Source organism: Cinclus cinclus, chromosome 3 (assembly GCF_963662255.1).
Source record: "Cinclus cinclus chromosome 3, bCinCin1.1, whole genome shotgun sequence".
NCBI lineage: Eukaryota > Metazoa > Chordata > Aves > Passeriformes > Cinclidae > Cinclus > Cinclus cinclus.
The window spans coordinates 72949536-72976955 of record NC_085048.1 but is presented as its reverse complement, the minus strand read 5'-3'; the positions used below and the strand labels follow the sequence as shown (position 1 = coordinate 72976955).

The 27420-nt window shown below is 35.8% G+C and overlaps 1 protein-coding gene across 10 annotated transcripts in view; it reads left to right on the top strand.

The window, feature by feature from the left end:
* AFDN (afadin, adherens junction formation factor) overlaps positions 1 to 27420 on the top strand; it is a 115596-nt gene that overhangs the window by 45114 nt on the left and 43062 nt on the right. For 7 of the 10 annotated variants that reach the window (XR_009933067.1, XM_062490212.1, XM_062490208.1 and 4 more), the window contains 12 exons: positions 4515 to 4609; positions 5369 to 5631; positions 7146 to 7215; positions 9328 to 9443; positions 14216 to 14277; positions 15152 to 15357; positions 19028 to 19048; positions 19787 to 19932; positions 22137 to 22231; positions 24305 to 24570; positions 25070 to 25213; positions 26384 to 26582. Coding sequence is in view for 9 of the 10 variants with exons in the window: in XM_062490212.1 (XP_062346196.1) it covers positions 4515 to 4609; positions 5369 to 5631; positions 7146 to 7215; positions 9328 to 9443; positions 14216 to 14277; positions 15152 to 15357; positions 19028 to 19048; positions 19787 to 19932; positions 22137 to 22231; positions 24305 to 24570; positions 25070 to 25213; positions 26384 to 26582 (1683 nt within the window). In the remaining variant the exon portion in view is untranslated. The remainder of the gene's footprint in view (positions 1 to 4514; positions 4610 to 5368; positions 5632 to 7145; positions 7216 to 9327; positions 9444 to 14215; positions 14278 to 15151; positions 15358 to 19027; positions 19049 to 19786; positions 19933 to 22136; positions 22232 to 24304; positions 24571 to 25069; positions 25214 to 26383; positions 26583 to 27420) is intronic. The other 3 variants (XM_062490215.1, XM_062490213.1, XM_062490210.1) reach the window with 1 other exon arrangement.

Below are 27420 nucleotides of genomic sequence, written 5' to 3'. Positions count from 1 at the left end.
AATGGCATGGAACTTAACTGTCCTTTTCAGTATTTGACTGTGTTGATGCAGTGAATGAAATTTGTGATGATTTTTATGTGAAATAGTGTTTGGACCGCTGGGAAAGTGACCTCACTTTCTACTTCGTGGTGTTCCATAGCATTCTTTGGTATTTCTGCTGCCTGGTTTGTCTGACATTAATGGTGTATGTCAAAGATATAACACTTTAGACAGTAGAGACTTGTTCAGGTTTTTTTGGTAGTGTTTGAAATTGATAGCCTAATGTACAAATTGTTATAGATCTTTCTTTCTTTCTCCCTAGAGTTTAGAGTGATGTGTCGATGCGTTCTGATTTGACCAAATACACAAGAATACAAAACCATTTTCTTTTCATTGTGAAATGTCTACCAAAATATTTTTTTCTTATTTTTTTCCTGTTTTCTCACTTTATTTTCTAGACAGCTATAGAAGAACTGCATGTGGTAGTCATTGTTGCTCACCCTTTCCTTTATGGTTGTGGAGTGCAATAATGGCATTCAAAGAACTGTATTTGAACTTGTGTCCAGTGCCCAGTTATGTGAATTGAATTCAGACTTCATTTTGTTAGCATTGTTATTCCAGAGAGCAGAAAGGTTTCATAGAGTATGCTGAACTATAAAGACATGGATGGGCTCTGCAGGAACACTTGGCCATTAGCTAGGAAGAATTGAAATTTGGTTACGTGCCACTGGGAAAAAAAAAAAAAGTTTTTAAAGTCTTTATCTCATTGTGTGAAAAAGAGGTCTTTATAGTCTAAAGTCAGATTGTGTCTTTGGAATAAAAGCACTTTAAGTTACTTGTATTTATTATAGCAATATCTGCAGTGGAAGTGTCCTCCTGTCAAAACAGAGGCTGTTTATATTTTTGCAGAAGAACCTAGCAGACTCACTTTTCATGCCCTGTGCAATTGTGCAAATTCAGTAAGTTTGCTAGTGAAGTATGTCCAGTATTTCCACTTCTCCACAGCTGCTGATGTTGCTGTCTGTACAACTGCTTCATTGACTGAAGATCAGATTGTGTATGGTAGAGGATGCACTTCAGTAGCTTGTGGCCCTACGTGTAGCAGTCAGCAATTGTCTCTGTATCCAAGTAATGTGAATAAACTACTAAACTGAGATGAATCTGATAGTAATAGAAATAGACTGGATAGACTGAAGTTGTATTCAGCAGCACTTTGAATAGCCGATTCTGTCTGTATTATCTGTGAATATGGCTTTTGGTGAGTTCAGGGATGGTAATAATGTCAGTTGTACAATCATAAGATTTAAAGGCTGAGAAAAATGGCAACCCCCCATTATTTCATATGTGAGCCTCAGATCTTACAAGCCTGAAATTAAAATTTCAAAGCATAAGTAAAAAATAAAAAGGCAAACCCATGAGGCGTTTTTCCTTGCTTCGTTACAAAAAAGAGCAAACTTGAGCTGTAGAGAAGATAGCAGTGGGAGATGTGGAGGACACGGAGCTATAACAACTTGGAAATGAGAGCTGCAGAAGGTTGGAGAAGTGGGAAGCCTTGGCCAGGGTGTTTTCCTGGCCAACTTTCTTTCTGTAAACAGAACTGCAGTATGGCCTGTGTGACACTTTTGCACGTAAGTTTGAAGGAGCTTCGTTTTCTGTTACAAAAAAAAAAGTTTAGTATTGGCTCCTTCTGCTGGAAGTGCACATCTTGTCTGAAATGTAATAGTAGAATTATCTCCTGAATTTGACGTGATATTTCAGATCTGCCCAACCATGTCCTAAGCTTATTAGTGTTTAAACCTGTAGTAGTTAGGAACTTGTACAGGAAATTAGCTTTTCAAGTGTAGACTTAACTAATTTTAACTCAACAGGTAAAATCCATTGTGTGACCATTTTTGTTGAGCTTTGGCCTTACTTGTTTTCAATGAACTGATCTTCATCATTTGGTTTGGTCTGGTGCTAAGTCAGTATTATTTCCTAGCATTGTTTCAAGTGTTGGATTAGTGAAATCAATGGAAGTTATATTTTTCAAAGTGGTGTAGGTTTCACCTTTTAGTGGTGAAGTAACACATTTAAAATATATATCCATGAAGAGTGGCCTGTCTTGGTTTTTTTCTATTGTTTGAAATATACATGTTTATGCTACAAGCGGCTGACTTACAGTGACTATTCACTTCTGTTCACTACAGGGTTTTTTGTAACATTACTATCTGAAGGGTGAGTGGTGACTCTCAATGCAGAAATGATTGAAATCTAATGAAATGAAACCTAGTTGTATTGCATGCTTTGCTAAGATCAGCCTTCATGGGCTGTCATGGCCTGGGGAGTAAGGAGTAGGGCTTTTGCCATAGGTACAACAGAATATCTATCCTGCTGCAGTGAGTTATAAGGGATACTTTCCAAATACCATTTAGGTGAGGTTTCAGCTGTTGAAAACCAAGAGATGCACTTTTCACTGTAGTATAGCATAACCATCCTTCCCTCCTGCGTCCCTTCCCTAGAACAAAAAAGCTTTTTATCATGCTTAAGATTTGTAGTAATTATCTTCAAGATTAAGATAGCTTTTACCGTAGAAATTGGCTTTTATTACTGATGGAGTATAACAACCCAAATAACTTTGAATAACTCCTTAAAATTGTCTCCTTTTTGTGGAAGAAAAAATTGCATTTGTATTTAGTGCTGTGGTTTTAATACAAGGTGTGTTCCTTGCTACAATGGATGCTGCAGAGAAAGAAAGGTCTTAATTTTCTTCAGCAGAAGTACTGTGATGCGAATATACATTTCTTGAGTAGTTGTTGCTTGAAAGCACACACACCTGGGTGCCAGTTTTACCAAATTAGGATGTGGGTAGGAGGAGAAAATACTTTACTTTTGGATTAATAAATAAATAAATGAAGGATGTACTCTAGGTTTTGATGTGTAAGTTGTGGGGAGGCACAATAAAATTAATGGAATTTGGTGTAAGCAACCAGATGCATTCAGTAATCTATTGCATGTCTGCATTTAGTGATACTGAAGATGCTGCCATATAATTTCTGATTTAGCATTGTTAAGTATTTAAAACTGCACACAATTCAGTTTGAAGACATTGTACTAGCATTATCTTTCCTGGGTTACCATGACATTAAGCGTATGCCTCTCTAAACTGAAATACAGAGATTTCATGAAAGGTTTATCCCTCTACCTGAAAGAAGTTTAGAGGGATGAGTGGTCTTATGATGAGTGCTTCTTTTGTTATGGATGGCATACTAATGTTATGATAGTGTTTCCTTGTTCAATAACTGCATATTACTGTAGTATCAGCACTTAACTTTAGCATTTACAGTACCAGTCCTTGGATTAACTGTGCCTGGTGTCTTTGTCCCAATAACATCTCAACAGCTACGGGGGAAGCTTATTAATAACTACAATTTTATGGTTAAGTGGTTTGAATTCTGATTTTAATAAACAGATTCTGGGAGTTTGCAACTAGATTTACATAGCTTCGTTTTATACTGACTTTCACTTAAAAATTTGAAGATAACTAGTAGCCTAATGCAGACTCTATCAATGTATGTGCCATGGCTTTAATAATATTTTCTAATGCACTTTTGGAGATGACATGAAATCATTGTTCATTTTCACAGGTAAGACATTCTTTATCTTGCAGCCTCTCTGTTTTCAACTTTGCTTTGGAGAAGAGATTGAAGAGAAGTTAAAAATGACAGTATTACTTCCGTTTCCACTCATATTTAAAGTTGTAGGTTTTTTGGGAAGTTTGGAGGATTTGTATTTGCCAAAAGCCATTTATGCTAACCTGTGAAGGCACCAGCTAGATTGTGTATGCTTTGTATTTCCATTGGATCTTGTGAAATTTTGTTCTATTGGACAGTACGTATTTCTGAGGGGAGTAGGAAGTTAGACATTATTTTTTACCTCATTTTCTGTAAGATGAAAATATAGGTCAATGGAACTATAAAGATAAGGCCAGAAGTGCTAAAGTCCTGTGTATTAAGACTAAAGCTGTCATTGGTTAACATTTTGGAGGATTGTCTTTTAATTTTGTTCTAGTTCAGCATCTGATGAATTAGCAACAGTTTGGTATGTGGGTCACTTGACAGCAGGTGTTGCTGATAAAATGTACTTCAGTAAGATCAGTAGATACTATTTATGTGGGGATGTGCAGATGCTTTATTTTCTTCTAAACCCATACAGGTGTGCCAATATAAAATGTTAGAGATTTACAAAAACTGTTGTGTTGGTTAAACTACTAAGGAAATAGAAAAGGTTTTTCACAGTGTGTTCCAGAATAGTAGTTCTTGATTACTTTATTCTTTGCACTTGTAATAAACAGCTGCTCCAAGTAAGCTTTCTCTCCTTTCAGAGTTCTTACATTGGGAGACAACCAAGTTCCCAGCATTCTTGAAACAATGTCACTAAGGTTTTCTTTTGTTTGTGAACATTGCTATTCTGAACTAAGTTGCAGTAAATGTAGAAATACTGTGTGAATATTTGAACTTTATTAACTTGCAAATTAATATTTGTGGCTTGCTCTGCAGATGGTTCTGACTCCAGAGATAAGCCAAAGCTTTATCGTCTACAATTAAGTGTCACTGAAGTTGGAACCGAAAAATTTGATGACAATTCCATTCAGGTATGGAAAAAAGCAGACTCGTATTATAGTACTGATTTGATCTTTGGTGTGTTATGTGTCATTGTAGAATCTTAATAAAATATGCTGTAAATACCCTTCAAAACTTGATTTATTTCAGTAATAGAATATTGCTGAATTTTTGTATTAATGGTCATAAGTAGCTATTTAATTTACTTCCACTCTTGATTGAAGAGATGTGTTTTATTATTTTAAGTTTTTACTATTTAAGGGGTTTATTATTTAAAATGGGGTTTTCTATTTTGTAACTGGATCAAATAGTGCATATTGGGTCTTATTGTAACTACTTAATGGCTGTCAAATCCTAGTCTTAATCCTGTAGAGGCAGGATTTTTTTTAAGAGTATAAAACAAACATATTTGTATGAAGTTCATGCCAGAGAATCTTTTACAGTACCCCTGTGTCCATGTCAGTGCAGTTAGTTGATATATAATTATTTGCATTGTCAGATTTCATATAGAACGGCAAGTGGAAGAAAAGGGTATATGACTAAAACAGTGAAAAATTTTTCATTAAGGGATATCTGCTGCACATGTTATTTAAATGTGTGTTTTATTATTGTTGCATTGAAAAATGAAGTGAAACTCACTGATTTTAGTACCACTCATCTCTGGAAATTCATAATCAAACAAAGCTAAATAAATAATCTATAAATAGGAGAAGCTACATCTTAGTATTTATTTTCTTATTTATGCTGCAGTATAATTTAATTTATTCTATATTAATTAATTTTATTTCCAGTTATTTGGTCCAGGAATTCAGCCTCATCATTGTGACCTTACTAATATGGATGGAGTTGTTACTGTAACCCCGAGAAGCATTGATGCTGAAACCTATGTGGAAGGTCAGCGTATTTCAGAAACCACCATGCTGCAAAGTGGAATGAAGGTTCAGTTTGGGTCTTCTCATGTATTTAAGTTTGTGGATCCTACTCAGGACCATATTATTTCCAAAAGATCTACTGATGCAAGTCTTATGGTCAAAGGTCCAAGACACAAAACTGGGTGAGTAGAATTTATTTTCATTCTACTGAGGTTAGAAGGGGAGCCTTAGGAAAAAATACAGAATGAGGGCATTATAAATGGACAGGGACTAGTGTGTGAACTCATGTAAAGTGTTAATACTTGAGCTCCACCTTGTGATTTTATGTAGGATTAGCAAGTGTCTTTTTCATTGTGAAGTATTCAAACAAGTTTTCCTCATGCTCACTTGTGTTTGAAAAACACTATAATGCCTTATTTTCATGTGTTTCACAGTTCATCAAAGATCCAGGGAAAGTCAGAAAGTTGATTAATGTCTTCAGAGTGGTTTTTTTTTTTTTTTTTTTTTTTTCTTCTCAGATAATAACTTTCAAAATTCCACTAAAAGGATTTGGAAATTAAGTAGTCATGAAATGAGACTGTTAAGATAAGGACACAATATATGGTTCAATATAACAACCACTTTTTGTAGTGTGATTACTTACCCACTAGTTTGTGTTGCAAGGACTGACAGTCCAGAAGTCTACCCTGTTGTTTCTCATTGATATTTTTGATGATGCATAATAAAAATAGTGATCATAGATATTGTGACTCATAGGGATTCAGGTGTTCTGTTCAATGGCTGTAGAAATATTCAGAAACAATCTTAAAATCAGTTTGTGTAGCAGGGGAAAAAAAACCCATCATCCTATTTTCCATCTTGTCTGTGTCCAAGTGAGCCTACTATTGTTAATATATGCATTATTGTGTAGTGTCATTTAGAAAAGTAACAAATTGGCTTGGAGATGAGTGAGAGAAAGATACCTAGGAAAAGAAGGTTATCTCCTGAGTTAATATCGATGTATGTTTTAACCATTTTTATTTTTTCTCCACTGTATTTTCTTATGGAAGGACCCTGTGCTTTTTGTAGGGCCTGTTTGCAGGAAGACCTCCAGCCATGTAGCTGTCATGTAATATTCTTGCTTAAATCTTGAGTTTATTCTGCATTTAGCCTGAACATCAATAAATAAGTGCTCTTGCAGATTTACAGTCAACTGGAAAGCACTGTATTACTGCAGAGCTTTATCTGGACAGTAAAATCTATGGCAAAGGGCTGTTACAGCTTGAACAATCAAATACTTTTTAAAAATCTTTAGAGTAAGGTGATAGTAATATGCATTACTGTAATTTATGAATTATTTACATGTTGTACATTTAATACTAAAGAACTGAATAAAAAATTGTAGCTAGTCTACTGTAATGAATGCAATGCCATGAACATGTTTTATGTATATTATGTTTGTGTATTTATATTTTCTCACTTGACTGGGAAGAAATTAGATAATTTCATTTGCAAAACAGATTCTTATCTGTATTAATATTTTTATGCTTTATTAATATGAAGAGCTAATACAGTATCAGAAAAAGTTAATATTAACTGGACTCATGGTATAACCCTTGAATTTTAATTTACTAATTTTAGTTACTCTGTTCCTTGTTTGTTAAAATTTTAACAATATAATTTTGGAAACATAATGGAAATGTTATCTTGCTTGTAGAGCTGTCCAGGAAACCACATTTGATCTGGAGGGAGATATTCACAGTGGAACTGCATTACCAGCAAGCAAGGTATTGTATCATGACTAAGTTAGCACTAAATAAGAGCATGTGTAACTTAATTCAAAATTACATCAGTAGTATTTGGGGAAGTGCAGCCAATTTATCAGTCTCCCCAGCTGTTTTTCCTTGTGGGTGAGCTCAGATATTATATTCATTATTATTTTATATTTGGTTTGGTTTGTTTTCCCCAAAACCCTTTTGTTTAAATTTGTATTGGCATTGGGCATGCATCTCATGTCAAGAATAGTAACATTTTTTAGAAAGGGAAACTGTCCAAACCTGAAGTAGTTTCTTCCCTAACTGACTTATGGAAAACAGATGAGGTGCAGGTAGAGATTATTGTTAGAGCTGGTACATTGTTACCTTGTGTGTAGCATATGGCTGTTGTCATTTGTGATGGGGTAAATAAATGTTTTATATAAAAAGTGAAAGGGTGTTCAATTTAATTTAACTAGGCTTTTAAAATTTTATGGATGTGACTTTAGACTTCAATAGAGCTCCTGTACACACATTGACTAAACAAACTGCCTGTGTAGTCATAATTATAAACATTTTATGAGGTGATAATCTTTTCTTGCTTTCTTTCTGCACTTTCTGTTAATAGATTTTGTGTCAGAATTGCATTTTCCAAGAGCAAACAAATAAGAGTAAATGACACTGGTTAATACCTTACTTGCTATGATCACATGCCTCAGATGAAATGAGAGGATGAATTATCTCAGCAGTATGAAATGGAGTAGTCTTCCCAGAACTGCATTCCCTTTTATGTTTTATTTCTACTGTTACTAAACTGAAATGCTTGTAAATATTTAGTGATGTTAACGCAGCAGTGTAGGTATTAATAACTCTCATAGCTTTTGAATGTATTTTTGGTCTTATTTGTGTTCTTACCACAGTCATTTGATTCACTTTCTCTACTTTCTTTGTAGCATTGGATAGTGCTTTCTTTTATCTTATACATATTCTGTACCTACTTCTGATAGGAATTTTAGTGATATTTTAGAAGGAAGAACAGAAACTTTGTGAAGTAGTAAAATGTCTTAAAATTTTTTGGAATAAGAGTTTCTGGCTTTAAGATAGAGCATGTTTCATATCCTCTTCACTAGAAAAATATTTCTAGTGGACCTAGCTATTGATGGGAAAGTTTAGTTTCTTTTTTAGTTGTACTTTTTGAGACTGTATTCAACATCTTGTTAAAGCACTGATGAATCATTCATTTTCTAACATTTGCTCTCTTCTAAGTTTGCTTTTCTGTTTGGAAAAGGGGTAACAGTAAGTTTAAAAAAATTCTCTGAGATGTGGTGAAAAGCGATTTAGTTCAAATTCTTGCATTGAGATGCACTTATTGGCAGGTTTTCCTATGTTGAAGCAAATTATTTAGTCCTAAAAGTTTCTTACAAAATGTTGAAGCGCTTTCTATTTTACTGATGTCTTTTTTTCTATTCTTTATGCTGAAAAAAATGCTATTTATTTTGGTGTTTAAAGCAGCATATTTGTCCCATTCCTAATAGGGTTTGATTGAATTAGAAATCGTAAATTAGAAGCTTCCTATTAAGGAGCATGAGACCAAAAGAAAACAAATTAAATGGTACATAAAAAACACAGTTTGAATTGCTCCTTCTTGTCTTGGAAGTTTTGTACTGGCTGCCAGATCAGACTTTCCTTAAGATTAGGATAAATTATGTTTAGATAGATCAGTAGTGCAAACACTTGGAATTATTGCAGAAGCAGAGTGGGGGAGCATGACCAGTTGTAAATTTGTAAATGGATTTAGCTTTGTCTCTTACGTCAAGTTTTGACTCCCAGCTCATTCTTCCTTTGTATTGTAGCTATGCAACTTTTGATTAAAGATGTTTGAAAGCTACATTATAAATTCTAGCAGTGCACTAACAAGGAGCTGCTCCTAGCTGGCTGTTCCTGTCTGTTGAATTGGAAGCAGGCTCTTCAGTGCTTCACTGTAGTGAAAATGCCTGCTGAGCTGTCGCTCTGTGCCATACTCCCTTCTTCTGATTCCCCATCTCTCTTTAAGCCTCAGACCCTCAGCTTCGTTGTAGTGGTGCTAGCACAAGTACTGGCTCATGCAGTGCTTGCATGCTAAGCACCTGTCCTGTTTTGAATTAGAGCACCAGCAGGCTGGATGGTGACAGGACATCATCTGCATCCAGCACAGCCGAGCGGGGAATGGTGAAGCCGATGATCAGAATAGACCAGCAGGATTACCGCAGACAGGACAGCAGGTAGGAAATGTGGGCTCCATTGCTTCTCAGAATCGAAAAAATGGATTTAGTTTTCCAGTAGTCCAAGTGCTGCATTAAAGTATTTGAAATGATCTGGTTTTCCATGTGGAGAATGAGATTTCCTTTGAGATATCGCTTCAGATAAACCCCAGGATAAACAATCAAAGCAAAAAACTTTACTTAAAAAACCCAAAAAACTAATCCTTTGCTTCAGTGTTCTGTTATTTGGTTCTCTTTGTTATTTGGTTCTCTTTTTGTAAAGTCAGGCTGATAGTCATGTCACATCACTGGTGATTTGTGGCTTGGCATGTCATATGAAATGAAAAGAAAAATTACTTAAAGTTTTCATTTCTCAGTAGCAAGATGATTTACTCTGGAGAGTGAAATAACCAGGTCGTTGGTATGTCTACTGTGCTGCTGTCAGCAGGTGTGGAGTCTCTGTCCTTGAAGATACATGACTGGACAGGGTAGTGAGCAACTTGTTCTTGTTTACCCTGTTTTGAGTAGGGAAGTTGGATCAGGTGATCTCTGGAGTCTCCTATCGCACTTCAGCAGATCATTGAGAATGTGAATATAATTTTTTTTTCGAATTTTTCAAAAAAATACAAGATTGCATTGCTGTCTATATAAATTGACTTTTAAACTTAAGCGAACAGCTGTGATGGATGAAAGGTAAGGCAAATGTGCTGCAGGGTTAGAATGTGCAGTGATCCGAGTTGTAAAGCTTGCAGTATGAAGCTTTTTATACCTTTAAATTGATATATTAGTCACTGGACAGAAAAGAGCATTCAGAGATGTGAGTAGCAAGAAGAAAATGCAACCCAAAAAGGGCAGAAAATTGTGCTTCCACTTGAACTTTTATGTTCAAGTGTTCTACAGCAGGGACATTTTTAAAATACTTTCAGTGAAGTTAGACTAGAATATAACTCACTTCTACTCTGCATTGTCTTCTTAGAGTGCCTGGCAATCTTCAGATTATTTTTTAGAATTTTATTAAGATTATGAAGATTTAGCTCCTTCTTGAATTACTAGTATTTTAATGGGAATTTCTGCATAAAAGATGAACAAAACTTCTTTCTGAACTTTTTTATAGCCTGTCAGAAGTTCTTGAGGCTTCTGCAGTTAATATTTTTTGATCTCTGCGTATTTATATGTATGAAGTTTATTAAATTTCTATGAAGAGGATTATGTTGTGTTGTAATTGTAGTTGTTTTCTGTATTTCAAAAACACAGAGCCATCTGTGAGCTCTACCTTGGCATCATTTTGTTGGGGGTTTTTTAACTTCTTAAATTCCTTCTAAAGAGAGTAGTCATTGCTAGTTTTTACAAAGGTTTTTTTCACCATGGTTCCTGTGTGCAGAAAATATTTTTAGAGGCATCTAGATCACACTTAAATTTGTGATAAGTATGGTCTCAGATCTTCATCACCAGCACTGACATTGCTATTTTATTTCTGTATCTTACATGTCTGTAGTATGTGTTGTGTAATGAGTCTCATTTATCTAAATACAGCACTTCTGTCATATGCTCTTTCTCAGATACATTCACTGTGTTCATGAGAATAACAAATTAACAAAGTTAGGATGTCAGATTAGGGCTTGACAAATTGAGTTGCCTGAATACACGGAATTCTTCGTCTTTGTGGATGTGTTTCGTGGACCTTTAGTGTAGGTTTCCTCTGGGATACTCTGGCTCTGGTCTCATTTTGTAAACTCTAAGGACATTAATTGTCAAATTCTTGATTAGTTTAAAAAAATCAAAAATTCTTCACTGTCAGATTTCAGGTTCTTGTTACTGTACAACTTCCAGCCCACATGAAATGTTCTTGTGGGTACTCTGTGTGTTCATCACTGCTCTGTAAGCATGAATAATAAGACAAATAAGACTTTGTCCAATAACTCACTGAATGGGTTGAAGACCAAAGATTAGAACTTGACTGCCATGTTTTTTTCATTTCTAGAAAGAAAAATAATTGAGATATGAGAGCATAACTCCAGTTTACTTACTGGGTATGATTGTTCTGATTGTAATCTGATTCTTGGAGATAAAACATTATGACTATTTAGTTAAGGACTATGGCCATACATGCTCATTAGGTAACTGCCTACAAATAACATGAGCAAACATAGAATAAAAATGAGAAAAGATAAATTTTTTTTGCCTTGGATACCTTTCAGGAGTTCAAGATGTGTTTGGTTGGAAAAAAGTATGAGGATATATAAGTGGTGTTAACTGACTACAAAGGATTATCTGATTTCTTCCTTTAACATGCCTTAAAAATTTCTACATAGCTAATATGCTGACTGAAACAATCACACAAGGGCGTTTAATTTTTTTAATGCAGTTATTCAGTAACAATGTTGATCAGAGACAGTCTAGGAGTATGCAGAACTATCAGGAGAATGCATTATTGCTTTTAATGCAGTTTTGAAGTGTAATATTAGTTGGCACTATACTAAGAAAGGAGGCAACCCCTATCAGTATTTTATGGTCTTTCTAAGCCTCACTAGACTTTCAGAATGGTTTAGCTCAAATAGTTTCATCGCCATAGAGAGGCTTTATCTATAAGAGCAGTAGCATGAAGACAACATACACTTAGAATGTGCTATCATATCAGAAGCACAGAGAATTACTTCAACTTAGAGTTCTAATGTGCAAAGCTTAATTAGAGAGTATTTATTTTGTGTGTTATTAGGGAAAGGAGGAAGTTGATACAGGGGTTGGAACTAGATGATCTTCAAGGGCCCCTTCCAACCCAGACCATTCTGTGAATCCATGACTTGTTGGGAACTCCTATTAGGGTAGTTAAGTAGTTGATTACTGCATCAGTTCCTAAACATCTAATTTGCAGATTAAATTAACAATTTTAAAATAATACTTTCTATTAATTTGTCTCTTACGGCCAATTTCCAGAAGTCTGTAAGCAATCTTGCATTAAGATCAGGTCTCATTATTCATGACACATTGTATCTCATTGGCTGGGAATCCAGTTAATCTGTTTGTGCTGAAACTGATGAATATCATTTTGGTCTAAGGAAAATAAAATTAATCATCAGCTGAAAACTGTCACAGGTTTACTAGGCAGTTTGTTAAAATATTTCTGTCTCTTAATAACATTCCTATAATGAAAGATAAAAATTTCTCTGGAGTTGTCACTATAGTTAAGTTTTAAAATGCTGTGTATTAATCATTTTACATGGAAGTAATTCTCAGTGAAGATGGTGCACTTTTGACAGTGTGGAAGTAGTGACAAATTAGTTAATTTTATATTTATAGCAATAAAAAGACACAACATACTACAATTTACACACCAGCTGTGTGCTTTTCATAAAGACAGCATGCTGTCATGTTTGAAATGTAACTGAAATGGCAGAAACTTGTGTACATATTGCCATGCTCTGCCTGCTATTCCTTAGCTTTCAACTCCCCAGAAATGGGATTTGCTGAGCACTTCTTGTGTATAAATCTGTATCTAGGTGGCATAACCTGAATTCTCTGTTATTTTAAGGTTTTGCAAGTTTGTAAAAAAGTAAGAAACCAAACAAACCCCCACCAAAAACCAAATGTACCCCAGATTGTAGGATTCACTATGCTAAAATTTAGTTTTTTGATCTTTTCACATCAGCCATCAGAATTATATTGTGGATTTTTTGCTACAGGAGATAAAGCCTTATTCAGTCATCTCTGCCTTGTGGCATAACTAATAATCTTCAGGAGAACGAGGTTAATATAATTATATTACATTCCTTTCTTTATCAAAGTTGTTGGGGAAAATAGAAACCTTCCTGTCTTGTAACATGTGGTTAAAATGGTTTTTGCATGCAGAAGATGTTAAGCTTTTACTCATTTCTTAAAAACAGGTGCCCAACTGCAGAGAATAGCTCAGGTAATGCCTTTGCTTAAGGCAGTAATGACTGGAAGGAAATGAGGAAAACCTTTTTCACCCAGAGGGTGGTTGGGCACTGGAAGCGGCTCCCGAGGGAAGTGGTCACATCAGCAGCCTGACAGAGTTCAAGAAGCGTTTGAACAATGCTCTCACACATATGCTGTGACTCTTGGGGGCATCGTGTGAAGGGCCAGGAGCTGGACTCAATGATTCTGATGGGTCCCTTCCTACTCAGGATATTCTGTGATTCTATGAAGTAAATACTTAACCTTTTGCAGGCACCAGGGAAGTCAAATATCTGTTCACTTTTCTCCATTGTGATTTCTCTGATGGGTTCTGGTAAGAAATAGCTCTGCAGTTAGTTTTAGTGAGGACAATTCTGGGCTGATTGCTGTTTCTTAATGTAGTGTAGCAACAGCTAGGTGGGTGTAGGGACTGGGTTTGCCCTCCTTTTACCAGAAAAAAGTTTGACTAAGTCTTCATAAATTTTGAGGGCATGAAAGGCAGCAAAGTACATTTGTTGTTACCAAGCTGATGGTTCAGGCAAAGCTTCATTCAGTTTCTTTCATGTGTCCATGAATAATTTGTTATTTGAATCCTGTCAATGGCAGATGGCAAACTGATCCTATCAGTCTGCTGTGCAGCGCGCAAGAGGGTGTTCATTAATATCACAGACTCCACTGTTCAAGTCTGTATTTTTATCTGTTGTGTTGCTGGCAAATACAGCTTGAATGATTCTGGGGGAAAGGTAAAAAAAAAGGGTTGTTCTGTGGAAGGTTGTTGTGTCAATGTTTGGAACCAGCGTATTTGGAGAAATAGGTAATTTTACAGTAATTAATATCATTCATGTGCATTATTTGTTTCACTTTTTCTCATCATTCTTTAGATCTCAGGATACCCATGGACCAGAACTGATACTGCCTGCCAGTATTGAATTCAGGGAAAGCTGTGAGTAAATTATGAAGTTACAATACTAACCTGTTAATGCATTCTTCTATACTGTAATATTTCAGTCAGTTTCAAAACTTAAGGGTGCTTTAAGTAAACATTGAAAGAAACGATGACTATACAGATGCTAGACAGTCTAGTAGTAGAATTTGTTTTGTTGGGAGAGTGAACAGGTATACTTTAGATATTGAGGCATGTTCATGCATATCTTAATTCTGATTGCATTTCAACTCCTTATCTTCAGATATTCAGATTAAATGTGAAGAAAATTTTAATCCCATCTCGTCAGCAGTACCTTGGATTCATTGTCTTCTATTTAGTTCTCTATGCCTTGTGTAATTGATTTTGACCAAGATGCAGTCTATTTTGTATAAAATCTGATTAGGTTTACATTTTTATTTAGAGTTTAATTTTTTTATTATCTTGGTCCCCAGTTTTTTAAGGCCTCAGATCTGGTAGAAAAATAACATACTAGAGATTGTCCGTACTTCAAATATTTAAAACTAAATAGATCTGTGAGAAAATGAAGACAGATTTTTATTAGTATGAGAGCTTTGTTGGAGTAAAATGTAGAAAAGAAATCTTGCATTTTCCTGTTCCCTTGAAGATGTAAATTTTCAGTAGATAGGAAATAGTACAGAAATGTTTCCCAGTAATCAGACTTTCTGGCTTTATATAAAAGTGTTTTATTATTGTGTCTAACTGACTGTAGTACATAATAGGCAAGTTAGAGTTGAAATTCCTGAGAGTTGCTCCCCCTTCCTCTCCTTCTGCCAAAAAAAATCCTTTATGCCTCAGGTTATGAAATTGTTTTCTTTCATTTTCTTTGTCTTTGGATTTATGACATGCTATTTCTTTTCCTCTTTGTCTACAGCTGAAGATGCCTTCTTATCTGCCATTATAAATTACACAAATAGTTCAACAGTGCATTTTAAGCTGTCACCAACATATGTTTTGTATATGACATGTCGGTATGTATTGTCCAGCCAATACAGACCTGACATCACTCCTGCTGAGCGTACTCACAAAGTCATTGCAATAGTCAACAAGATGGTGAACATGATGGAAGGAGTGATACAGGTGAGTTACTCTGCCAAAATATGTCAAGGGAATTACTTACATTTTGTTGATAATCTAACAAACTTCTTAGCCTTTTTCTTAGTCTGACCCTTAAGAGTAGTTGATTAAACAGTAATACCTGCCTTGACTGCCCTTCTTAAGGGGAAATGAATGCTTTTATGTCAGTGAATAATGTCAGTGGTAAGAAACTCTCTCCTGAGAAATGTGGGAAGTTAGGGAGTGGCTGTTGCTCTGAAGATTGTTCTCCGACAAGAGGTGATTCTTTTCCAGAAGGTAAGATCTTTGCAAACATTTCTGGCTGTGAACCCCTGTAAAACAAGTTGGGCTTGTTAAAGAATACTCTGTAGGTAGCATTTGTTTGTACGGTTTGATACTTAAAATGAACATATTAAAAAAAAAAAAAGACTTTTAAATTTTGAACCTGTTCCTTTTACAAGTTTTGTAACCATGAAAATGATTGGACATCGTGAACATAAAATTGGACGTAGAACTTGGGCGTGTTGAGCTAAGCTGACACAACTGCTTTGTAAAGAGAAATGCAAGTTCTCAAATGTTCCAACATTTTATATGTAGTCTAACGCTCTTGCTGCTATATGTGCAAGACTTCTGAAGAGTCACAGGGGGAATTCTGTTTCCTGTAGAAATGCAGGATAAGATCCACTGGGTTGTCTGTGATATTAGACAGTTTACCTTGCACTGTGGAGTTTGCATTCATAAAATAGACTGGTCATTTTTTCAAAAAGGAGTTCTAGTTCATGTATCCTCAGTAATTAATTAATTAAAGTTCTTTGTCTGCAGGTTTTTCTCAGCAGAAAAATTGAAATCTGTTTCTGTGTTTATTAAAACAGGTGTGTTTGTTGCAAATAGTGCTGCCACAGTAGCAGCAAGGACCCTGCTACACTAAGTGCTGTACAGGCATAACAAATGTGTCAGTACTGCTTTAGACAATTTACAAGTGTTACATACAGCTTGATTAAGGGAGTTAACAACAGGAGTGGTGTGAAACTCACAGCAAACCAAAATTGTTCAGCTTCTGTTCAGGTTTTAGAAAGATTTATTGAAGTTTTCAGCAGGAGAATGTTAGCTCTAGACACCTGTAATTTTTTTCAATAGGCTCCCACCTTTCACAAGAAAGATTGGGAGGAAATGCTGGTGTTGAGGACACTGTGATAAGAAAGTAAGATTTGCCTTCTGTGTACATTCCAAAGTTGATCAGAGACTGAATAGCAGTTTGCTTTTGAAGTGAAGAACTAGAATATTGCTTTGAATCTTGATATCACAGTCATTTGAATCTTAATGTTACAGTCAATGGATATTTGATAAAATTGAAATAGTATAAAAAATTAATATTCAGGCTCTTTTATTAAAAAAAAAATTAAATCTGACTGTGGAAGAGAGGAGACTGTGGCTATAGGGGAGAACATGAACTGGCAAGAGCCTGCATGGAAGCGATTCAGCAGCTAGAATGGAAAGTGAACAGAAGGGTAAAAGTGAACTGGAAGTTGCAGGTCTGAATCAAAGAAAGCCACTCAGTTTATATTACTAATGTATACTAGTTATAAAGAACCTAAAAAGACTTGTAGTAACAGAGGTGGATACACTGGGAAGGCAGAGAGAAAGTTCTCTATTCTTAGTCTTGAATGGCTGGCGAGGTGTCTGCTAGAAGATCCTAAGGGCATGGACTCAAACATCAGTTTGACTTGAAAACAAACCAGAGCTAGAAAGTAGATTATCCTTCAAAGTGTTCATTTACTGCACTGGGAAGGGCTTCCCAAGTCACATGCAGCCTTGTGGCTGTAAGCAAATGTATTTTCTATAATCCTGCTAATACCATTACAGAACTGTTAAACCCAGCTGTTTGTCTGGAGTCTCCTTTGTGAAAGGCCATTTTTACAGCCTTGTAATTTCAGCTGCAATCTAATCTCCAACTTAAATTTTAAGGAACACATCAACAAGGAAGCAGTGTTTGTGGTTTTTGAAAGATCTTGCCTTGTTGCAAGAAATCAATTAAAAGAAGGCAGGTATTACAAAAAAATTGGGAGGAGGTTCATTAAAATGTCATGGTGAAGGAGCCAGAGGAATGGGGGGGAAATACACCTGTGACGAAAGAGTAAAACTTTAGTGAATTTCAAGGTTTATAGACTGAAGGCAAAGAAATACAGCATTTCTAATGACCAGTAAAATGTCTTTAGCTTGGACCTGTCTTAGTGGAGTAGCAACAGTACAAGCAGTACAAGCTAAGTCAAGTAACTTCGTCTGAGGTGTAGCATAAATGGTTATATGTGTGGTCACAGTCAAATTACCACTTAATAAGTTGTATCAATACAATAGCTTTTTTGTGTGTCTCAAGTGGAAAGCATTCCTGCACTGAAGGGGATCTGGTGGTGTGAGAGACAGAAAAATGAGAGGCAAGGGAAGAGAGGCACACAAAACACAAGTAGTGCAAAGGTGCACAAACTCCTGTGCTGTATTGTGGGAGTAAATTAGTGGCTGAGATCCTAAATTTGTGTGCCTTGATCAGGAAGTTATCAAGTCTCTTTGTGAAGTTATTCAGTAAATACTTGCTAACAAATTAGATCTGAGACTTCATATATAGTATTTGTATCCAGATACTAAAGAAGACTTTATATAAGATAGGTATGAAGTAGGAGAGATCTATGAGAAGGCTGAGTGCTTTCAGTAAAAAAGAAGGATTAGAAATTTAGGATTTTTTTTCTGTTTTGTTTTGGTTTTTTTATCCTTATTTTTTTCCCAAATCATTCTGTGGCATTTTTCATCCTTTTTAAATTTTAACATTTGTTTGTAGAAGAAGCATTTCCTTTTGTTCTGTGCCAACACATCTTCAGTCAGTTAAGAGTGCTTTGGTTGGAAACGGGGAGGAAAAAAAGCCAGCAGTTCGGTGTTTTGAGCTCTAACTATAATTAAATAGTAACACCTCAAATATTTTCATCTAAGCTCACTGTGTTGCGGGTGGGGGAGAGTGATCTGAACAGAAATCAAAAAATGTTTAAGGGCTCAGTTCTAAATAATCAGACAAACATCTGGTGGGATTTTTTCTTTTAAGTCAGTGTAGCTTTATATTTACCAACATTTAAGAAACTTGTGTGGTATTTCATTTGACTCTTCTGTTGTTACAAGCAATCTTTTTGTTCTTTAATTGAAAAGTCATGTATTAAATCTGTCCTAGGTATTCTGTGTATTTTGTTTGCTTTTGAATGTTGTTGATTTTTTTGTTTTTGTTTTTTTTTCTTTTTGGATGGGGGGTTGGATGTTTCTGTTTCCTCTTTGTGTATGTTTGTATATTGTCTCTATTGCAGCACTGTGGGCAAATGGGTCCCAGGATCTGTTGTTTGGATGGCTGGTTACCCCATTGCCTGCAAAAATTTCTGCAAGGTTTCTCTGTCACACAGAGCATGGAATAACCAGCATTAATTCTTGAATTAATTGTGGCATGTAGGCACTTCAGTTCATAGCTGTTGTGCTACTGGTCTTATTAGTTATTTTTTAGAAGGAGCTCAGTTGCATCGTAGCTACTGATTAATGCATCTGTGTATAACTGTGAACATGTGTTGTACCTTCATATTTAGTGTTTGATTTCTAAAACTTTCATGATTGTTCACAAGTTTCTTTCTTCTATTCTGTTTGATTTCCTTCGTCCGTTTTTCTCCAGGAGGTAGACCAGGTTGATCAGGTAGGATATATTTGCTGGGAACTGATCCTAGCTATGTTGGCTTAGCTCAGTTTCTCATGCTGCTTCCATATCAAAATACAATACTCAAACAACTGGACTTGAACAGTTCATAACACTCATTCAGCAACTGGAACATGCAGTACTAAAATCCTTTTTTGACTTTGCAACTTTTACGGCATTCCATAATTTCTGCTTAACGCACTTCAATGTGGATATGAAATGACCAAAGTTCTTTTTCTTCCCTTTATTTTCTTTTTTTGTTGTTGTTTGTGGTTCCTATTCTTTGGATTTCATCTGAGGTTGCCTGGCCTGGCATTTGTGGTCGGGAGATGGTGAGATAGATCAGTACTTGATACTGAATCACATGGTATCAAAGCCAGTGAGCGCAGTATCAGCGTGGCGGTAGTGAATATGCGCTTAAAAGTGCACAGATTACCAGATACTGCATCTGCTAAGCTCTTAGCACTGTGTAATTAGATGCTTACACTGTGGCTTTCATTGATGTGGCTATTGGCAATTTATTAGCATTTCATGTGTTCAGTGAACATGTTAAAATTGAACTCAGTAGTTACAGCAATTGCGGTATTACGTACAAACATTTTGCAAATATCTGGTATCTGAGAGATGTTTGGTGAAATGGGAAGAGGTACTGGTCTATCTTTTGGAGCCTTTTTAAGCTGCCATGCTTTATCAGAAAATTATTTCCCTATATTATTTCTTTCTTCTTTCCACTTACAGAAACAGAAGAATATTGCTGGGGCCCTTGCCTTTTGGATGGCAAATGCATCTGAACTACTCAATTTCATAAAGCAAGACAGAGATCTTAGCCGAATTACTGTGGATGCACAAGATGTTTTGGCACACTTGGTTCAGATGGCATTCAAGTAAGGCTACCAAACTTCTGTTTCAATTACCATTTTCTCTGTTTCTGTGATTCATAGAACAACTTCACATTTCTGCTGAAATTTAGATACTGCAATAATGTCCTTTGTGTATTGTTAAATATCTGAGAGGAAGATTTAGAAGCATGACCTAGACTTACTTCTTCAGACAGATGCCCTGTTTCGTGAATACGGATCACTGAGTTGTGCACAAGTTTCATATGTTAGAGGATCTTGTGATGGTTGAGGCTGCCAGTGAAAATTGTAGGGAAATTTGTGTTGATTGCTTTCTCTTAATTTAATGTGAAATGGTGAGGAAAGTCTAATTTTGCTGTTAGTATGTAGATACATAGGCTTAAATATTCCTGGGTGTTTAAAATAATGACTCTCATGTTCTTTAAGGGCTTCTAAATATCATCTACTTTAATAATTCTCATAAATAGCAATTTGCACAGATTTTTCTTAGAATAGGAAGGGCAGGTTTCTGCTTGGAGTAAAAATCAAGCTGTACTTGTCAGCTCAGCCAATTACAATACTGATTAAAGGAAAAATTGAATGAAATATCCAAATGGGAAGGGAAGCCCTCGGAGGAAAGTTTCCTTGAATAAAGGTAACAATATTGTCTGAGCATAGCATTAATCAAAAAGAAAGGCTTGATTTTTGTTTTTTCTTCTCCCCGGGCTACTGCTGAACAAGTACTTCTCAGGAAATTTGTATATCAGAAAGTAATGTGTAGAGAAGTCCCAGTGTACCTTGGGTGACTTAGACCCAGCCTACTACCATTTGTAGGATGACTGTTTTAAGTATATATTTTCATTTTTCTGGAATATAATACTGAATTGCATGCTCTTTTCATACTGTGACAGGACTGGAAGACCTAACCATGGTTGAACAGTTTAGCTGTGAGGGGCTGTGTTTCTCAGAAGAGCAGTATGTGTAGTTTGTGAAACCTTTTCATTGCTTTCTGAACTTTAAAAATATTTCAGGGGAGCACCAGAGCCCTTTGTGTGGATTCTCACAGATTCTTTTTTTTCCTCTGTTGGTAAATTTTGGCAAGTAGGGTATAGCAAGTAGCTATGTTGACAAAATCTTTCAATTTTTATGTCGTGTCTAAATCACTGTTTGTTAATGAAGCTGTGCCTTTTGCCATAGCTCAGTGTCTTGACTTGGGGTGTTAAAATATTATTTCCTGCTACTTTTAGTTGGCTGAGTAGTCAACAAAGACAGAATATTGCTGTGGCTAGGAAGGAATGGTGCTGTATTTCTCTCTCTACGTTATGAGCAGTCTGGATGCAAAATTATTCTTGAATAATTTCAAGATGGCAGATTCCAAATGCATGTATTAAACTTCTGGAGACCCCTGGAATATATACTTAGAAGGCAAATAGAAAAGCCCAACTGAAGCATGAACAGGAGAAGTCTGCTGTGAAAATGTCGCTTGATAGTAACTGTCATACTCCAGGACTGGTTGAAATTGCCAGGGATTTAATTTCTAGCAATTGTGGGTATTTCATTAAAAATGAAGTGAAAGGGAAGTTTTAAAAAGCCATTAAATATTTTCTTGCATGCATGTCTTTACAATCTGATTCCTTTTTAGTTTCAATTCTTAACAGAAAGTGTATCTATTAATTAGCAAAAACAGAGTTAAAGAGAATTTTTAATTATTTGAAGAGAAAGGATACTAAAACAGATTTTCATTTCAGGGTCATTAAAAGTAAGAAAAATAAAAGAATCAAAAAATTTCTCACATAAAGCCCTATGGCCATTTCAGGATTTTGTCTGTTGGGTCGCAACATGATTTTTTATTTTTTTTTAAGTACTATTGCTAGATTTTAAAACAAAGAAAAATCTATTTCTGTTTGGAAAAAAATATTTTTGCAAATGTATGGAACCCAAAATTGTCCTGCCAGCATCTCTTCGTGTGTAGCATGTGATTGTCTCTTACCAGTGTGGTAGCAATATAGCATGTAAATGTCTGTTTAGCTTGTTCCCAGACAACCTAATTATTTGTCCAACATTTCTAGGAGACTTATGGGAAAATTGGTCTCTCAGGCCTTTTAAAAAGTATTACTGTGTTTCCTATAATCACATTCATAAGACATAAATTTCAGGAATCTTGTAATTTGATTGAACTCTTTTCTTTAGAACTATTTGTGATGAACACATAGAGGATTTAAAATTCACTTTTTTCCCCCATTTCCTTCCAGGTACCTGGTTCATTGTCTGCAGTCAGAGCTTAATAACTACATGCCAGCATTCCTTGACGATCCAGAAGAAAATAATCCTCAGAGGCCTAAAATAGGTTAGACTACTTGATCTTTGTGTCTTCCAAACCATACCATTAATTGTTAAGAAAAAAATCTGTTTATTACTAGTGGCACTATATTTGCAAGTTGCCTTAACCCCTGAGTATTATTTGGATCAATTTTGTATGGATGATTCAGCTCTGCTGAATTTAGTCCCTTAAGTCTGAATCCTCCTTGCACTGAGGATTCTGAAGCTGGATGCTGTTCTCCAGATGCAGTCTCACAAAGATGAATGCATAGGAAGGATTGCTTCCCTCTGTCCCTCCTGCTAGCTGCGTTGCTGCTGACTAAGTAGCTTAGTGTGCAACTGGATACCTTTCAAGCAATGACACACTGTTCAATCACATTCAACCTGATGTTTACTAGGATCCCTCCATAATTTTCATCAGGGTTGCTTTCTGTCCAGGTGGCAGCTGTCCTGTGCTGTTGCACAGACTTAGTCTGTCCCACATGAAGGACTTGGCAGTTGCCTTTGACCTTCATGAAATTCCTGTCAGCCCAATTTTCCAGCCTACTGAAGTCCTTCTGAAAAATACTGCTGCTCTTTGGTATATCATCTTGGTATCATCTGTGAACTTGCTGAGAATGTGCTCCATCAAATTGTTTAGATAATTAATTAAAGTAATTAATTAATTAATCAAACAGTATCAGTTTGACTTTAAAACATGTGGGAAGCCACTAATCTTTGATTTCCAGCTGGACATTATATCTGCAAATTCACCAAGTCCTATGGTCCAATCACTACACTCTGTGTGTTGCCATCAGTTTATCCAGTCCTCACATCAGCAGTTTCACTGTAGAGATGTTTTGGGAGAGCCTGATCAAGAATCTCCCTACTAAGGTCAGGCTGACTGGCCATGTAGATTCTTGCCAGGGCTCCCTGCCGTGATAGTTGAAACAGGATGCTTGCTTCACAGCAGTGAAGCTTTTTGGGCTGTTCCTGTCCACCAGAGCACCCTGCTCAATGTGTGTTCTCACCCTGCATCTGTAATCCGGGCTCAGTGACTGTGCTGATACTTCCCATGCTTCAATAATTGAAGGAAAAGTGATCTGCAGAGCAATTAAATAGAGGTTTCCATTGAACTATGAAGAGTATTTGTACAAATTTCTTAAATACTTTCTGGTACCTTAGGTATTAAGCTTCCTATTCTTGCTTTTTCTCCTACATTGAGCCTTTAAGGAGGACTGAAGATGCACTGTTATGTTTGTAGTGCCCTGTACTCCGAGAGTACCTCTGGGGACACAAATCCAGAAAATGTAGCAAACTGATACTGGAATAAAAGCAGATGCTGTTCTTATTTCAGTTATTTTTGAGCTGCCTTACAGATTTCTTATAACCTAGAGATATGTTTTCAGACACAATCCTGAGTTTTGGTTCTAAAAAAACTAATGGTATCTTCAAAAGAGATTTCTGATTAAAAGTATTGCTTTATAGGAGACCTGGAGATAAATGTGTTGCTTCCACTAGGAAGCATATGAGGGTGTTTGCTCTTGATGATGCCAGTAGAAGTCTTTATTGCTTGTTAGGTAGTAGTGCAATAGAGTAATTGGAAAAGGGGATTTTGAATAATGTTTTAAAAACCTGATGTGTAAACAGAAGGTGCATTCTATAGTTTGAGTGCATCATACAATGATAACTTCTTCTGAAATTTCTGAGTACAATTTGATACTTAGAAGAAGCTGTGGAATAATTGGGAATATGCATTTAAAACAGTAGAATATGAAGGTTGTAACTGGTTAGAAAAACTAATAGAAAAATCAGTTTGTTAAAGTGAGGATGTGATTTAAATGTCAGGTATAGCCAGTTATTTACTGTTATTTATGTATGATAAATAATTTCCTCAAGAATTTATTCTTATTTCAGGGGTTACGTACCACCTAGCATTTTAATGTTGCTCAATCTTGAAAATCACGGAGCAGTGAATGTATTTCTGAAAGACTGTGTAACTTATGTGTAGGTTCCACCTACCATTCACCAGCCTGACTTGAGTATCTTGGTGTTATTGCCCCAAATCCAGGTGTACCCTGCAGTTTGTGACCACGAGTGACATTCTGTTTTATCTCTGTAGATGATGTGCTGCATACCCTGACTGGAGCCATGTCCCTGTTGCGGCGATGTAGAGTGAATGCTGCTCTGACAATACAGCTCTTCTCCCAGCTCTTTCATTTTATCAACATGTGGCTTTTTAACAGATTAGTTACAGCCCCGGATTCAGGGTTATGTTCACATTACTGGGGAGCTATTGTTCGCCAGCAACTTGGCCACATAGAAGCCTGGGCAGAAAAGCAAGGTTTAGAATTGGCTGCTGATTGCCACCTGAGCAGAATAGTACAGGTGAGTGTGTTTGTGATTTACACTTCTCACATGTTCATATATTCAAAGAGCATATTTACCTATGCTGTGTTCCTAGAAAATAGCATGTGGACAAGTATATCTTGTGTGAATCAATCCTGGAACGTTGAGGTAGCATTGAGGTAAAGACACAAAACATGTTTTCAATATTGTTAATGTTTAAGTTCCAAGTGAAATTAATACTGAAAACATGGCTGTTAAATTTCCATTTATTAAATAACTGAGCTTTAACTATACTGAACAGAGACAGGAAGAGTAGCTGAAAATTTGATACACTTCATTGATGACAGATTTAGTATTCATTAATCTTTTGGTACAGAAGTATTTAGTGTTTGTTTGGGGGGCTATTTATGTTGCTTCTGTTACAAATCTGCTTTCTCTTGCTTTTTCTTTAACTCTTATATATAGAACATTTAGACACGAGGCTTAAAGTTTTATTCTGGCTTGAATTTGTCATCTGGGACTTTTTTCTCCCCTCTAGGCAACCACATTGCTTACCATGGACAAATACTCACATGCAGATGTTCCAAATATTAACAGTACTTGCTTTAAGCTAAATTCTCTGCAGCTACAAGCTTTGTTGCAGAATTACCACTGTGCTCCAGATGAACCACTCATCCCAACAGTAAGTCTCTTCTATCACTCATTGTGCAGATTTAGCATACCTAAGATAAAAATACACCCACTGTGAATTGCTGTCTTATCTTTGGTGGAGGTAGTTCACGGACTCAAGCAGGGTATTAACAAAAATCTCTTACACTGAGTTGGAAAGGAAGGTACCATTCCATGTTGTACATATTCAGAGAGGTGTCACTGCATCTTGCACCATTTGTCATGAAATACAGAAAGATGCTCAAAGAGAGAACAGACCACCCCTAAAATCTGGTTCTGTGTGTAAGCAGAAGGAACAAAGTTTAATCATCTGTAGAAATCAAAGGAAAACATCAGAAACACTACACTTCTTGACATGTAAGATGTAAATATCCAGGGATTGCTTCATATGAGCAGTGGATAGATTGTCCTTTGATTAACATATGGATATATGGAATTTGTTTGTATATATATGCATAATGTTGCTTTTGGGACTGTGGTTTGATCTTGATACTTAAGATGATTGCCTGTTCTAAGTTTTATCCATGGCAAAATTCAAAAGACAGCCATGTTCCTTACAAAATTGTAAAAAACACTCTTCGAGTAAACTCTGATAGTTCACTGATCTAAAAAACAAACAAACAAAAAAAAAAAAAAACCAAAAAGGCAGGGGCAGTCTAATATTTATGTAGCTGAATGCATTGTCTACAAAGTCTGTCTTTTATTAACTTTGGCTACGTTTGTTTATTAGGTCAGAAACAGTAATACAACAGCTTGAAAGATGTTGGGGGAATGGGAGGAAGGCCTTGTAGCTTGGAGATGTTCTTATATATTGGCTACCTAACTTCAAAGTCTTTTGCAGAAAAACATAACTGATATTAGCTGTTTACACACAGGTGGAATTCCATAGTTACTTGGTTTATTATCATTATCGTTATATTAAAAACATGCACCACAAGTTTGGAAAAGACTGAAGTAAAAATACGAGCTTCTGTGTCATTTGCTAATGCGATTATCTGTGGGATTTCATAAAATAAAGCAATACAGTGTACTGACTGTACATAGCAGAGCCAAAGTTTAATATCTGGTAATTTATTTTTCAAATTGATTTTTCTTGCAATCTTAGCATCTTCTTAATGTAAGGTTTTTTAACTTACTGAAATGATCCCTTTATAGTAACAGTGTCTTTCTGCCTCCTGTCCAGGAATTGATAGAAAATGTAGTAACTGTTGCAGAAAATACGGCTGATGAACTTGCTCGCAGTGATGGCCGAGAAGTCCAGCTGGAAGAGGATCCTGACTTACAGCTACCTTTTCTTTTACCAGAAGATGGCTATTCCTGTGATGTTGTCAGAAATGTTCCAAGTGGTTTACAAGAATTTTTAGATCCACTTTGTCAAAGAGGTTAATTCTTTTGTTGTTTTACTATGATTTGTATAGAAACATAGAATGCAATCTTAATTAAGTGTAAGCCACATTTTCTTTGTGTATGATTCAGTCTTTTTATACTATGTTCTTCAAGTGTTTTCTTTTGCAAGCCATTAAAATTATCAAGGCTTTTTTAGTCCCTATCCTTTTTCCCTGTCCCTTTCTTTCAGTTTCAAGGTTCTAAATAAGCAGTGCTTAGTTACTAGTGCGTGCTGAAATATTGTTTTACCTTTGCTCCGAAACTACTTCTGATTTTGTAAAATTAATGTGAACTGAATAGTTAAAACATTTTTTTTACTCATCTGCTTCCATGTAAAATTTAAAAAATCCCATGAGCTTAAAATAGTTCTTTCATTTTTGATCGTGTAAGGACTTACGGTTTGGGCTTTTGTAATTCAACAGAATTTCAGATGACAAGCAGATCACAGATCTTGTCATTGCATGAAACTGACTTAAGCTTGGAAGAGGAAAGCAGGGGGTCTGAGCATTTACAGTAAATGAGAAAGTTACAATCTTTATTTGGTGCTACTCAATTTTATTAGAATTTCTTAATTTTCTGCTTAAAAGCAGTTAAAAAACTTGTAAAGGAATGTCAAGGTAAATAAGAGGCTGTAGCAAAGGAGGCTTTTGAAAAATCAGAGTCGCTCTATACTGCAGTAAACCTTTGCAGTTGTTGCTTCCAACTTAAGTTTATAGGAAAGCTATGTTCTTGCATATAAAAGAAAAATAAGAAACTGTTTTGAAAATACAGTGAGTAACAGAGGATGTAGTTTTGAGGCTAAAGGAGACTAGTAGAATAAATTCTTTAATTAGT